At 41.7% G+C, this 16,056-nt stretch overlaps 2 protein-coding genes across 2 annotated transcripts in view; both read left to right on the plus strand.

Moving 5' to 3' along the window:
• sptbn5 (spectrin, beta, non-erythrocytic 5) overlaps nt 1-4,109 on the plus strand; it is a 39,593-nt gene extending 35,484 nt beyond the window's left edge. The window contains exons 77-80 of the mRNA XM_069535710.1: nt 96-187; nt 849-965; nt 3,019-3,221; nt 3,299-4,109. Coding sequence (XP_069391811.1) covers nt 96-187; nt 849-965; nt 3,019-3,221; nt 3,299-3,447 — 561 coding nt within the window. The 3' untranslated portion in view covers nt 3,448-4,109. The remainder of the gene's footprint in view (nt 1-95; nt 188-848; nt 966-3,018; nt 3,222-3,298) is intronic.
• A 4,940-nt stretch (nt 4,110-9,049) lies between these two features.
• foxg1a (forkhead box G1a) lies at nt 9,050-13,954 on the plus strand. Its single transcript, XM_020111405.2, has one exon. It carries the CDS (start codon nt 9,361-9,363, stop codon nt 10,684-10,686), a length of 1,326 nt encoding a protein of 441 aa, XP_019966964.2. The 5' UTR covers nt 9,050-9,360; the 3' UTR covers nt 10,687-13,954.
• Nucleotides 13,955-16,056: the final 2,102 nt, after the last annotated feature.

A 16,056-nucleotide genomic window follows, 5' to 3' on the forward strand; every position in this document is an offset into this window, starting at 1 on the left:
CCAGAGCAGTAATGCTTCATCAAAAGTAATTCAGAATCAAACACTGGACAGAAAGACGGCTCACTTTAATATTCTATGATGTTGTGCTACCACAGAGGACCTCTAGGTGGCCTCCTATCAACATGGTTGGAGCAGTTTGCAAAGAGAACCCTTTCTACAGGAGGAAGGAGAACACGTTCAAAGTGATGTAAGTGAGCGGCTCACAAACATCTGCTTCTCTGGCGTAGACACACATTTGTTTTGCACTTTACTCAGGAACTTTCCACTACAGGTAATATTTATGTCTCTGGTGAAAGGATTATATTTTATTCTAGTGTTATTCTTTCACATGTTCTCTTGTCGACCGCTCTCCGACTATCTGCTGCTGTAACAATAAAGTCCTTGGCCTCACTGTTATCAACCAGTTTCTCACTGCGCAGAACGACACGTAGCCACGAGGTGGACTCGACTTTCTACTGCAGAAAAGAATGAAAGGTTTTTATTGTAGCTCCATTTGAACAGGATCGTGCAAACCTCGATCTCTCATGGTGACTTGGGAGCAGCCCACAGGGCGTTCACGTTTGTGTCATAAGCTGCTGGGAAGTCATGTAATTATCATCCTCTCTGGATCATCACACCTTCATACTCCAGTGGGGATGACTGAGAAACTGTGATATTAGGAAAAGTCTTAAACTTTCACCTCCTTTATTCACTTCAGTCATTTCTACCACCAGTTTGATTTCTTTGGAAACTTTGTGATTTCCTCTACAACTTCAGAATAAAGTCCTGTGAGTCTCAACAACGTGGCACAACGTGCACTGATGTGTGTGTGTTAAAAAGCTTTGTGTGTGTGTGTGTTTGTGCATCAGACTGGACGATGGCAGTCAGTACCTGTTTGCAGCGTCCAGCCGAGAGCTTCAGCTGCTGTGGGTGACGAAGCTCCAAAACCATCCTGAATCTGCCAACAGCGACTCCGATGACTCGGGGTGAGCACGCACGCACACACACACACACACACACACACACACACACACACTTAACCCTAAAAGTCACTTGTGACGCTCAGTACAAGCAGCAGACAAAATGTCCTCACCATCTCATTTCAAAACTCATCCACTGTCATTTTAACTGATTGTTAAAATAAATTCATGGTTCCTTCTGCTGGTTTTGCTTATTTAATACTTTATTTGATTTAATGAGTTTCATCCTCTAAATGTTCAGTAAACTGTGGATCTGAAGTTTCTTTTCATTCTCAACCAGAGAATTTGTTCAAACACGTGTGTTACATCATTTTATCTCGAGTCTATTTTAAAGTGTTCTTGATTGTGCGATTGTAAAACCAGGGGTTTGTTCTTGCTGCTGAAATACTTCTGATGACTCAGCACAAACGGCCTCACAAGAACACCAGTGTCTGAGTGGCTCACATCTGTATCAGACCTGTTCATCTCATCAGCTTCACGCTCGTCATGAGTGTCGTTCAGGCTCCAGTGAAGCTCAGTGTTGCTCTGTAGCAGCGGCAGCTGGGACCCGTTCATTTAAAAAAAATAGTCGAGCTTCACTGGACTTTAAATAAACAGGTGAACGTGTCTGAGCAGCAGCAGCTCTTCACTCGCACAGTTTCACCGAGAAAAGAAAACAGCTCATTAAAAACAGAGCGCTTCAGAACAGGCACTTCACTAGTGAACTCAAACCTCAGTCAGAGCGTAGAGCTCCGTCAAGGCCCAGCTCCTTATGAAACCACATTAAATCCACCACTTGATCTGGATTTTTATTTTAATCCCCATCAAATTTCTCCCATTCTTAAATATCAGGCCCCATAAATGTTTCATCAAGATCCATAAGTTCCTGACATCAGGTCCAGTGAGTTCCTCTGTCCTATACAACATCCTTCCTCCGAGTTTCCGTGGAAACAAACAAACAAACAACCAAACTCTTTCAGCAGAGTTAATAAAAACCGTATCAAACCAATTAAGTGATGATTTCATCAGTGCTTTGGACACAGTTGATTCCTTCGGGGTCAAACAGGCCGTCTGTCAGTCACAAGCGTTTCATGGAGTTTGAGGCTGAAGTGGTTTCCTTCAAACAGCGTCAGGTAATTTGACTTTGACTTTCACATCTATTCCTTCACACTGTGCACTGTGGGAACACCGGGCACCTCTCAGGTGGGGGACAAGCACAAAGAAATGAAACCTGACCAGCAGGATTTTTCTTTAATGAGAAACTTTGACGAGGTGAATTATATTCAGCAGGAGCACGATGATGGAAATGATGGTGGAGCTGGACACGGGTCCACTCAGCTGTCAGACGTCACGTGTGGAGGGGAAATATATGATGAAATGATTTCTGCAGCTGATATGTTTATTCAACAGGGGTGGAAATAGAAATGTAAAATGGAGACTTGGCTTCAGCAGCGTTAGCGTCAGAGCTGTTTGTTGACCAACGAATGTTGAGAAGAAGAAACCGTTTACACTTCTGCAAATCAGAAGTGAAACTGATTTTATTTGTCTTTGTGCTGCGTCCGGGTCCCGTCTATGTCCTGGATACGTACAAATAAAACAGTAATTTGACAGAATCCATTCAAATAGTCTGAATATAATTCGTACAGAAAAACAGTAAATGTTTGCATCACCCATAGTTCATGAAATCAAATGTTTCCCAAGTTACATCATTAGAATCAGTAGATTTTAAAGTGTTTCACTGAAATCTGTCACTTGTGTTTAACTAAATATTTATATCTACTTGTGCAGTTAGAGACTATAGATATATGATACTATACATTGTACTGTAGATATTATACGTAGTATGTTAGATATAATTTACCATATAGATGTATCATAGTTTATATAGGAGATGTATTGTAGTTTATATAGATACCATATAGTACGAGACAGTAGATGAAGGATAGTCGATGTGATATCAGAACAATAGGTGTGTCTGTGGTGAGGGCTGATCTGGGCTCGGTAGTTTCTCGGGGCGGAGCCTGGTGATGGTTCAGTATTTTACTGAAGCTAAAAGATCTGAAATGACGTCATTGTTCAGGAGAGCCTCCTCCGTCAACCTGAGTTTGGAGAAGTTGACCGAGGCCGCGGAGGATTCATCCAGACCCTCATCCAGACCAGTGGACAGGAGCGGTGAGAGCCTGGAGAGACAATCGTCCACAGAGAGCCAGCCTCCTCCCAAACCCCCCCACACCTACTACGACAAACACTGCTACCCTGAGGGGGGGGGGCTGAGGACCACAGGTGAGAAGACCTCCGGCTCCTGCGTCGCCACAGTAATTCTCTGTGGCAGTTTGCACTGACTACTTGTTTGTCCGCAGGCTTACGGACTCGTCATCACCATCCTCCCCCAGTACCGAGTCCTGCTGCCCCTGACAACCAGGACCGTTACAACCAGGTAACAGAGGACAACCTGAACAAAGACAAGTCCAGAAGGAGCGTCTTCAGGAAGTTCTTCACCAAGAAGTAGTTTTACAGTCGTCAAGTGCTTTTATTCAACATTCTCACAAAGTGCTTCCCACAAAACCCTGAGGAGAGATAATGAAGCTGGACGAATTCATGAGCCTTAATTCTAGTTGAACAAATCCTGAATAATACAAACCGGTCGCATGTTGTTTCCTCTGATGAGAATCTGCTCGTGTCTGATCCAGAAAAGTCTGAAGTGACTTCGCCTGAACAGTTTTGCTTCGTTTCTTGATCTTCACTTTTGAAATGTGACACGCAGATGAAATCATTGACAGGAAACCAAACTCATTTTCAACGCGTCGCAGCAGAAAAGGTTTTTTTAAGACGTGATGATTCTTAAATGATTCAGTGTTTTTTAATTAATTCCATTTACTTATTAATGAGCAAAAAATCCAAACATCTTCAGACTCATCTTCTTCATTCAATCATCAATAAGCGAATCATTAAAATGAGTCAGATTAAGACTCTGACACGAATCAGGAGTTCAAACACTTCAAGTCAATTCAAGTGTTTGAGAGTCATTCACACAAACTGGCTCCAGTTTGATTCAGAAACATCTTAAATATCTAACTCCACTGGTTTCTACAGGACAAAGTTATTGATATTCACATTGACTCCGTTGATTACTGTGAGAATTCTTTTTAAATAAACGATGTCTTCACTTAGTGATTCAGAGTGTAACTGTCCAGAGTTCCTGTTTTCTACTTGGTGACGCTGAGCTCAGAGGTTATAGACGACTTCAGGCTTCACTGCAAGAGTCATGAATGTATACACTCACTGATTATATATATATATATATAATCAGTGAGTATATATATATATATATATATAATCAGTGAGTATATATACATATATATATACTCACTGATTATATATATACACTCACTGATTATATATATATATATATATACTCACTGATTATATATATACACTCACTGATTTTATATATATATATATATATATATACTCACTGATTATATATATACACTCACTGATTATATATATATATATATATATACTCACTGATTATATATATACACTCACTGATTATATATATATACTCACTGATTATATATACACACTCACTGTTTATATATATATATATATATACACACACACTCACTGGTGGTCACAGATTATATATATATATATATAAACTCACTGATAGTCTTTATATATACTCACTGATTTTATATATATATATACACTCACTGGTGGTCTGTATATAAAGTGAGACTTCCTCAGTCCATATAAAGAAGTGAAGCCAGGATGTGTAGTTGCTCCTCGGGGCCTCACGGTGTCGCTGTTGGCGCAGTAATCCGGTTCAACAGTTGATTTCCAGCGCTTGACTTGATTGAACCATTAACCTGCGGCTGCAGGATCCGAGGATTATTCCTTCATCCTTCACCTCGTGTTCTCAGCAGATTAACAAAGTTAAACAAGGCTCAAGCTTCACAATCAACTCAAACCTCCAACTAACCAGGATTCCTCCTCAGACTGAGGAGTCCCAGCAGAAACCTGATGCATTTAAAGATCCAACAGAACGAGCCAATGTTCAAGAACTGAGACTTTCAACTTATTGTTCTATTCAAATATTAAAAGGGGGTTGACGACATTAAATCCAATATTTGTTTGAAACTGCAAAAAAAATCTTAATTATAAAACATAATCCCTTTATTCCTTGAAAACCCTTAAATGTTTGACACCAGAAACTAAAATGTGAAAAATATTCATATCGGATTTAAAACCTAAAAGTCTAGATGTTAAAAATCCTTGAACCAACCTGAGTGTGAGAGAAGGCGAGTTTCCTTTAAGGGGAAACTGAAGGTTTGATGACGACTCTAATTAAAAGACTTGAAATCATGACTGAGTTTAAGGGGATTTCAGTCAGTGACCTTCAGCTTTTTACTTTGACCCTGTTGGACACAGTTTGTCCTTCAGGTCTCGTCTGGTCCGACATTCAGCTCCTGTGAGACAGACGCTGGAAAACACTGATTCATTAACTTCAGTCTGTTCAAGTCACAGACTGAAGCTTCACAAGCTTTCATTTCACTGTTTCCTCCTCTGAGCAACACACATTAAATATCACAGAAATTCATTTATTCAGGTTTCTGATTTTAAATTATTTACCCTGAATTAAATGAAACCAAAGTAAAATGACAAAATAAATAATAGTTTTCTCTACGATGGTACAAACTGCAGAGGAAATAAATTAAATGAAAACAGCGTCAGTGTCAAGTGTTTTTATAACTCCTCTTGTTTAATGTCTATTAGAATGAACAGCAGAATTATTGATCAGTAAAAATTAGAAAATGAAATTAAATGAATCTAAATAAATTATAATTTCATTCTTAATTCGATTATAAACACTTGATTTTATTCAACAGACTGCATCCTGATACTTTCAGTTCATTCTGACACAGAGAGGCAGGTTCAGCAGAAATACTATTAATAATAATAATAATAATAATAATGTGACGCGTCATGAGAGTAAAACACTGAAGTGAGTTCGGTTACAACCAAAAACCATGATCATTACGTTTTATTCCAACAGAATAAAAAAAATAATTTCAGTTTTTTATTTGACTCTGTTTTAATTTTCTTTGTCTCAAAACGTCTGACGTCATCTCTACGTTTAATAACAACGCTGATTCATTCATCTTCAACGTACATAAATAATCTTAATCAGATTAAGACCAGGACATCCAGTCGATTAAAGATGAAATCGATCCTCCTGCAGCGAGGCTAGTTTGTGTGTTGCTGCAGGTTCAGCTCCTGCCACTAGGAGGCGCCCTCTGTCCTCCTCCTCTGCTGCTGATCCCTCTGAGCCTTAAAGTCCGTAATAATCCCACCAACAGTGAGAATCCACCCAGCGCCCGTGTGTTCAAACATTCAGGATTAACACCCTCCTCACAGCCAGGGAACGGTTCCTCCTCGAGGGGTCAAAGGTCACGGGTTCCGTTCACAGAACCTTTTGATGATGTTACAAGGAAACGTTAAAATAGGAGAAAAGCTTTGGTTCCGTATGAAATGTCGAGCCCCAGAGTTCCACATGACCCTTAATACCTCGCTAACCCGACAAGAAGCCACCAAGAGTCTTAAGAGCTGCGCTAAGAGTCAGTAAAAACCCTTAAAGATGCCGAGAGCCACAGAGTCAGGAACGCAAAACCTCAAGAACCCCCTTAATAAAGAACTTAGAAGAACCGACCTGAAGACCCTGCGAAGTCATGTGGAACACCATGAGAACCATTGAATACCCCTTTAGTTCTCCTTAAAACCCTTTAAGAACTATTTAGAAACCTTAAGTAAAACTGGTGGATCCTCCTTGAGAACCAGTGGAACCCTCATTAAACCTCTGGACTCCCAGATAAAAAGCCTTAACCCCGTCAGAACCTTTTTATGAACCAAACCAACCTAAACGACCTCCACAGGAACCCTGAGAGAACCCTGAAACTCGAGAACTTCAGTAAGAACCAGTGGAACCTCCTTAAAAGGGCAACGACGTATGTAAGAGCAGCCAGTTAGTATTTAATCCCCTCTTCCTCCCTCCTCGTCTTCCTCGGGGGTTTGATGTGACACTGATCGTCACCAGGAGCCGAACAACAACAGCCTCAGGTTAAAACATCAAAATAAAAGCACGAGGAAACAAACCAGAGCAACAAACATGAACCGAATAATCATAATAATAGTAATAATAATAGTAATAATAATAGTTTCAGCAGTAGATATTATATTTATATATAATTATAATATTAAATCCTAATAACTGATTCTTTTTATCCTCCAGTCTCTGACATTTCTCAGAAATTATTTCCATCTGAACTTTTCACAACTAAATTCAGACTCAAGCTTCAGTTTGAGATAATAATCATTAAAACTATTCACAGTAAATCAGGATGGTGACGATCTAGGAAACTAAATCTTCTGTTAATAAACATTAAAGTGTCAAACTATTTACTAAATGTATAAAAGTCAAACTGCACTGATCATGACGTCAAACAGCTGTTTACAATAATAACATCAGGTCGATCTGAGATGAATAAAAATATCTTTATTAAAACATGAAGAATTCAAATTTCACATCTGCCAAAAATAAAAAAAACATTTCAACAGTTTTGATTTGGAGGCGTTACATTAACACACACACACACACACACACACACACACACACTAGTTTTAGCTGTTCATCACTTTGGCCTCAGACAAACATCTGATTGATTTTTTTATTTGAATGTTTTATTGTTTTTTTTTTATTTTCTGCAGCATCGCGTGAGCAGAGTGAATACCAGTGTGTGTGTACACAGTGGTAGTACTAGTACTGCAGTAGTAGCTGTTCTCTTGTAGTAAGCACAGAGTGATTAGTCACAGGGCCGTAACCAGAACTCCAGGGTGTCTAAATGCAGCTCCCCCCCCCCCCCCGAGCAGCTGTCAATCAGACAAACAATATTATTTATTTTTATGAACAATCAAAAATTAATTTTCAATCTTCAGTTGAAGCTCTGAGTCAGTTCTGATTATTATTATTATTGTTGTTGTTATAATTGTTATTAGTATTATTATTATGGAGTTGTGGTGGATTATAGTTATATATCATATATGATATATATATATATTATAATATTAAATATATATCATATATATGTACCATATATTAGAATATATATGTCACCAGACTTTAAGAGGTGAGGCTCTAAAGGAAAGTCAAATAGAAGCTGTTGGAAAATGTTGGAGTCTTTAAATCCTCTAAATAAAATGTGATGTTCTACATTTAAACATCTGATATTTAGATATAATCTAACAAACAATCCTCCCGCGGCCTCCGCGTGTCCGCTCCTCTCTCTTATGATTATTTCCACATGAACTGTGCGTGTTTGTGTTTCTGCTGCACTTTGTTCTGTTCACGTTCATTCTGCAGCAACAACAAACCTTCCTGCTCGACGCACGGACGCGGAGCCGTGTTTTCCTCCCCGGCGCATAGTTTACGCACATTTTACGCGCGGAGACTCCGCTGTGGATGAAGAGCGCGTGGCCTCCCTGCGCCGTGCACCGTCACCTCCGCGTGTCCTGACCGTGTCCGCGCGCCCCCGGTTCCGCGCTCCTGTTTATTTCCGGGTGTGAACGATGTAAACAACCTGAGACACGAAAAAACATCCGAGTAAATATGAGTGTGTGTGTGTGTGTGTGTGTGTGTGTGTGTGTGTGTGTGTGTGTGTGTGTGTGTGTGTTCCACGCTGTAAAAAGTGTCCTTCACGCAGAAATAGAAAAATCAGATTTTCTTTTTAAAACGCGTGAATAAAAAATCTAAAGTAGAAAATCAGAACATTCATTTGTTCCGTCTGATGTTTTTAAATGTTTGTGAAGTAAAAAGATTATTTTTTAAATTTCCGTGGATCCGGTTGAGAAACGAGATCAAATCCACGCTGTGAGATTTTCACGCTTGTTTCAGAGAAATAAAGATTTGATGATAATTCCGTGAAGCTGCGAACAGACTCGTGCGTGCGGGCACTTTTTGCAGCGTGCGCGTTGGTCGGTGGATGTGTGTGTTTCCTCTGCGCGTCATGATTGGCTGAGAGCGCAGAGGACGCCTTAATATTTAATCCTAATGTCCCCCTGGTTGGCTGAGGACTGGAAACGTCCAACCAATGTTTGCGAGTCGCTTTAGTGGCTGCGGCTCCTAATTAATTGCAGCTATCTGTCTCCTATCGATGTGTGTGTACGTGTGTGTTGTGTGTGTGTGTTTCCTCTTTTCTCCCCAAACCGAACATGAAATAGTTTGTTGGGCTTCACTTTCCTTCCTCCTCTCCGTCCCCCCTTCCTTCCTCCCCGTCCTGGTTCGCAGGCAGACGCAGGACAGATTGAACCCCAGCTGTGTGCGCCGCTTTCGGTCGTTGCCATTTCCCCCCTCCACTGCCCGGTGATGTTGGATATGGGAGAACGCAAAGAGGTGAAAATGATTCCGAAGTCCTCGTTCAGTATAAACAGTTTGGTGCCCGAGGCCGTGCAGAGCGACAACAACAACCACCAGAACCAGCACCACCACCAGAACCAGCACCACCTCCACAGCCACCAGAACCACCTCCACCACCGGCCCGGCGGCGCAGACGAGCCCGAGCAGAAAGCTCCTCTCCCGGCCGCGCAGCAGGAGCCAAAGACGGACCCTAAAAGTGACGCGTCGGGTCAGGAGAGCTGCCCGGAGGAGAAGGAGAAGTCGGAGGAGAAGAAGGACGCGAAGGACGCGGACGGAGGCGCCGGAGCGAAGGACGGAGACAAGAAAAGCGGCAAGTACGAAAAACCTCCGTTCAGCTACAACGCGCTGATCATGATGGCCATCAGACAGAGCCCCGAGAAGAGGCTCACCCTCAACGGCATCTACGAGTTCATCATGAAGAACTTCCCGTACTACCGGGAGAACAAGCAGGGCTGGCAGAACTCCATCCGCCACAACCTCAGCCTCAATAAGTGCTTCGTCAAGGTGCCCAGACACTACGACGACCCGGGGAAGGGCAACTACTGGATGCTGGACCCCAGCAGCGACGACGTGTTCATCGGCGGAACCACCGGGAAGCTCCGGCGGAGGTCCACCACGTCCCGGGCCAAGCTGGCCTTCAAGCGGGGAGCGCGGCTGACCTCCGGCCTGACCTTCATGGACCGGGCCGGGTCCCTGTACTGGCCCATGTCCCCCTTCCTGTCCCTGCACCACCCGCGGGCCGGCGGCGCCCTGGGCTACAACGGGACCTCCTCAGGTTACCCGGCTCACCCCATGTCCTACAGCACCATGCTCACCCAGAACATGGGCAACAACCACTCCTCGTTCCCGTCGTCCAACGGGCTCAGCATGGACCGGCTGGTCGGCGGGGATCTCCCCTACGCGACTCACCACCTGACGGCTGCGGCCCTGGCGGCCTCGGCGGTGCCCTGCGGCCTCTCCGTGCCCTGCTCCGGGGCCACTTACTCCCTGAACCCGTGCTCGGTCAACCTGCTGGCCGGGCAGACCAGTTACTTTTTCCCCCACGTCCCGCACCCTTCCATGACCACACAGACCGGCGGCGGCTCTTTGCAAGCCGCCCGGGCTTCGGCCTCCAATTCCCCGCAGGCTCCATCCTCCTCCTCGCTGCCCTGTGACTCTCTGAGGCCGGCTCTGTCCGGATCTCTGCCGGCCTTCTCCTCGGGACTTTCCGGGAGTTTGTCTGACTATTTCACGCATCAGAACCAGGGCTCGACCTCCAACCCGCTTATACACTAACACCCCAAACCCTCACCCAGCCTCACCCCTCCACCCCCCTCCACCCTCTCATTCCGGCCTGAAGGAGAGAAAATCTGAACTTGACTGGAACTGTAAGTTGAACATTTGACACTGAACACTGACGATGTAAAAAATAAATATAAACTACCTGCTGTAGAAAAGAGGAGAGAACAAAAAGAGCAGCAGAGGGAGGGAGAGAGAAAACAGCCCTGAAGCCTCCAGGTATTTTTTAATATTATCTTCTTCTCCTCTTCCTCCTCTTCCTCCTGCAGGTCTGTGTACATACATGTTCTCAGTGTCTGTACAGTTGTGTGTGATCTGACATGAAAACCCAGAGGATGCTGGGAGCTGTAGGCTGATGATGATCTTCTCTTCTTCTCGTTGGAGGATTAACTTTTTCTAGAATGTGTATTTAAAATAGTTTGTCTAATTTTAAGATTTAAAAAAATACTACTACTATCTTGTGATGTCCGCATGTTCGCAGTATTATCAGGTCTCATGCGGCGCGGAATGATTTTATTTTACAAAATTCAAACACTAATTTTTTTATTTTAGATTTGTATCGTCTTCACAGTGAAATGTGTTTTTTAAAACAGGAAGTGAAGCGACTCCCGTTAACGTCCCGAGGCTGTTTCTCTCCTTCACAAGTGTCCATGTGTTTTTTAGACCAAAGACTCGGTTCTTTTAGGAAACGTAGGATCAGTGTTGAGCCGCGGAGCAGGACGGAGGCCTGGTGCCGGGCTGCAGCGGAGCGTGACGCACAAAATGTCCATTTAAACGAGATTTAATTTAAATTGTTCCGTTTGGTTAAATGCGCAGAAAAGTGTCTGGGGTTTGGTGCCAGGTTGTGTCTGCGGCGCTGATTCGATCCGCCTGGTTCCTCTAACATCACATGTTTGAAACTGTTGCTAGAAAAAGACGTGAAACCGAATCATTGGGTTTGAAAAGTCCGCAGTTGAATGTCTGGATGTTTTCCGCAGCTGACGAGGTTTCTGCCCTTAAAGAAACACGCGGACGGTCCCGCTCCTCCTTTCGTTGGGTTTTTGTATAATCACAGAGAGAACGTGTCTATTTGTCTGAATTTGGTTTCAACGTTTTTAAGAACAATGTAAAAACCCGTTTGTTTGACAGAAGAAAAAAAAGCCTCATTATCTGATATGATTGTCCTTTAATTGTCGTCTCTAAAAGAATTTTCATGGTTGTGATTCTATTGTGGTCTGATTCTTATTCACGTGTTTGTCGCTTATAAAAGTCAAAAAGAGAAAAAAATGTTTTAATCATAAAAAATAAAAGAATAGGTTACATTCATAACTAAAGGAAATCCCTTTGTCTTCTTTGCTCCTGACCCGCGTCTTCACTCACTTCACCACCAGCTCATGATTCTGATTCCACACGAGTCCAAACTTTATTTCTTTATTTCCTGCGCTTTAGATTCAGTGTGTTTTTACTGCGCAGGATGATTTTTATTATTTTCATCAAACATCAGATAAAGTTCAGCTCTGACGCGTCTGGAGACACAAACTGAGAAACTTTGAAGCTTTGGCTCTGAAATGATCCTCTTCTGGAACTGTGTCTCCTCAGTGTGTCCTCTCCGTGTCCCCTCCGTGTCTCCTCTGTGTCCCGAATCTGTTTTTATTTATTTTGTTGTTTGTCTTTACGCGCACACGGTGGAAAACGCGCCGCTGCCACCCGTGCGTAAAGCTTTTACGCATAAACATTTCTGCGCACAGGCGTCTGGGTGGAAAACTGTGTGAAGTGATGCGAGCAGAGGTCGCGCTCAGGCTGCTCCGGTGAAATGTGACGCGCTGCGGCCTCCACACGCGCACACGCGCACACACGCTCCAACATTTTAACTTTGAAACGTCTGGATTTTACAGATTTGTCTAAAGCGTCAGCTCGTGTTCAAGAAAAGTCCGATTCCTGTGAATCTGCAGCGTTTTTCTTCGAAGCTTCAGTAAAATCTGCAGAATTCTCAATGAGCCTCGTCTTGAATCTGATGTTCGGATTCTGCGGGAGTTTGTGGCTTCTGGTGTTTTTGTCTCTTTGGGCTTTGACTCGTTGGTTTTTCTACTTCGAGCCTGAAACTGATGGATTTCAGTTTTTAAACTGATGAAGCTGAAACTTTAAAGTTTCAGCTGCTGTTCAGTGAAGTTTTCTCTGATTAAAGCAGGTTTGGTTTGACAGGGTGTGTGTGTGTGTGTGTGTGTGTGTGTGTGTGTGTGTGTGTATCTGTGTGTGTCTGTGTGTGTCTGTGTGTGTGTGTGTCTGTGTGTGTGTGTGTGTGTGTGTCTCTGTGTGTGTGTGTGTGTGTGTGTCGCTGCTGCTGCTTCAGATGTTTTCGCTCTGAAAGTTTTTATTTCGTTTATTTCTGAGGATCAATTTGTTTCTGTTGTTTTGTTTCCTGCAGATTTCAAATCATCGAAACTCAGTTTTCTCTCGATCTGTTTGTATTTTCAGATTCTGTTGAAAATGATGAATTCACACTGAATCTGTTGTGTGTGTGTGTGTGTGTGTGAGTGTGTGTGTGTGTGTGTGTGTGAGTGAGTGAAGGTTTTAAATGTGAACCTTTAATCTGCAGGTTAACTTTCTTCCTCTTTGTTTGTTTGTTTGTGTGTTTCCGGTGTTTTGTTCAGTTTCCTCCTCGTTGTTACCGGATATAAAAACGAACACATGCAGCTACACGTGTTTTCTGGAAAAACAGCTCAGGTCGCTTCTCTTCTTTTTTCTGGATAAATTCATTTTCGCCTAAATTCACTAAATTTGTTCTTTGTGGAAATGAATTTATTTCATCGAACCTGTTTTTATTGGAACAATTTAAAAATCCTCAGAGTTTGATTCACCGCTGGAGGTCAAAGGTCGAACCTTCTTCTTCTGTGTTTTCTATCTGAGAGAAATTTATTTTATGAAGCTTTGACTTTTTCTTACACCGAAAAACTGAACTGAGGAAACGATGTTTGATTTAAGTTAATTTCAATAATATTGGATTTAAGTTATTTCCAGTTTCTTGAGTTCAATCCTGGTTTTTACGTCTTTTATCATTTCGTTCAAACTGAATTCATTTTCACGGCAGCAGAAAAGATCCCGTTCTCTTTCCCATGATGCTCTGAGCTTTTTGCGTCACAGGAAACAAACTCAGATTTCAGTTTTTGTGTCTTGATATTTTAAATCAACATTTTATTTCCAGGAGGATTTTTTAAGATGATGGTTTAAATAAAATTACATTTGCAGCTTCGGTCAAAGATTCAAAAAAATAAAAGTCCTGAAGAGTTAAATGTAAAAATCCTCTATTTTTACATTTAACTCTCTCTCTCTCATATATATATATATATATATATATATATATATATACTGTTTTTTATATATATAAAACATATATACTGTTTATATATATGTATATATATAAACAGTATATATATATATATATATATATATAAAACATATATACTATTTATATATATATAAAACATATATACTGTTTATATATATATATATATATAAACAGTATGTATATATATATATATATATATATATATATATACATACTGTTTTAAAGATTTAAAATGTTCAGTTTGTTGGAGCTCAGTGTTTTCATTTTAATTCTCTGAATCCACGTTAATTGCTTCATTCAGAATATTTAAAATATTACACGTCAGAGGAGGAAACGTCTGAAAATGTAAAATAATAAGATAAAAATAATAGTAATCGATAAATATCCCAACACGTCCAAATCAGAGTTTTATAGTTTCTTGATGCTGTAAAACCAGAAAACTCTGGAAACGATTAAAAGATAAATAGAAACATCTGCAAGTTAATTATGAAAAAAACAAGTTAATATCAGAGTCTGAAGCAAATACGACAATTTAAGTCTGATTCACGAGACATGAGACAAAAAGGGAAGGAAGGAAGGAAGGAAGGAGGGACAGACAGAAGGAAATAAGAAAGAAGGAAGACAGGAATACAGGAAGGAAAGAATGAAGGAAGATAGAAAGAAAGGATATCTAAACGTCCTCCCCCTCCTCCCCCATGTCCTTCTGTTGCTTCTTTTGTCTTTTGACTGGTCACCCCATTTAACATGGGCAGATAACATCAGCCTGACGGAGATTGGGTTCCTCAGCAGCGCCATTGTTGGGGTGAGGTGGGGGGTGAGGTGGGGGGTGAGGTGGGGGGTGAGGGTGAGGTTCTTGCGTTACAGTCGGACTCGTTTAACTCAGTTTTCTTTTAGGAAACGAACAAATTGCTGCTGAGTCGCTCTTTGTTGTGTTTGGTGCTGATCTCAGATCAGGTGATCGAGCTGCTGCGGCTTCGCTCAACAAGTCGCAGCCAGAAATCTTCTTGAAAACTGGATTCAAGGTTTCAGGAAACCGACTCGGTCTCATCCAACGTGCGGAACATTAACCTGTGCAGTGATTGGTGGATGGAGCCTCAACTAATTGTTTAACGTCCACTTTGACTTTTTGTTTGGTCCAGGTCCCATCTGCTAACATGGAGGAGGTGGAGTTTAAGACCTGTTCTGCAGCCAGACACCAGGGGGCAGTCCAGGCTGCAGAACGATTTACTGACTGTCAGGGTTCAGGCAGCTGCAGGGATTGGTTGTTGGGAGATGGGGGGGTCGGTGAGAGCAGGTTGATTGGTTGATTGGTTGGTTGGTTGATTGGTTGGTTGGTTGGTTGGTTGGTTGGTTGGTTGATTGATTGATTGGTTGATTGATTGATTGGTTGATTGGTTGGTTGGTTGGTTGGTTGGTTGGTTGATTGATCTGACTGTAAGGAAAATGCCACTGGACAGGTGACCTGAACAGGTGATGCCTGCGTCCTCAGCGATGATGTCGTCATGACGACTGGTTGCTCCGACGAGAAGTTGAAGTTGTATTTTTCTGTCACAGTCTGATTCTTTGTTGCCGGGTAGATTTCTGTCCGTCAGCTGATCGATTCAGCTTCAGGCTGCAGAAAAACTGAGTCAGTGGGGGACCGACATCAAATGTTTGCCCTGGGGCCCCCTGTAAGGTTAATCCGGCCCTGCTGCTGCACACAGACATAAATAATTAAAGATTTCTCTGATAATATTTCATTAATCAGAAAATTAACACGATGATCAACTAAATAAATTAAGACAAAAGAGTTTGTGTGTAAGCAAATGAATCAAAACCATTTATTTTCTGTCCACAAGGTGAAATAGTGAAATATCACAAAAGACTAGACAACTAATGGAATGTAATTTAATATAACACATAATATAATTTAATATAATATAACATCTCATAATATAATTTAATATAACATCACATAATATAATGTAATATAACATCATATAATATAATGTAATCTAATATAACATCACATAATATAATGTAATATAACATCATATAATCTA

This window comes from Paralichthys olivaceus, chromosome 12 (genome assembly GCF_024713975.1).
Source record: "Paralichthys olivaceus isolate ysfri-2021 chromosome 12, ASM2471397v2, whole genome shotgun sequence".
Taxonomy (NCBI): Eukaryota; Metazoa; Chordata; class Actinopteri; order Pleuronectiformes; family Paralichthyidae; genus Paralichthys; species Paralichthys olivaceus.

Bases quoted from the DNA above. Each gene is read 5' to 3' on its own strand.
- foxg1a (XM_020111405.2), top strand. From the start codon at position 9,361: ATGTTGGATATGGGAGAACGCAAAGAGGTGAAAATGATTCCGAAGTCC.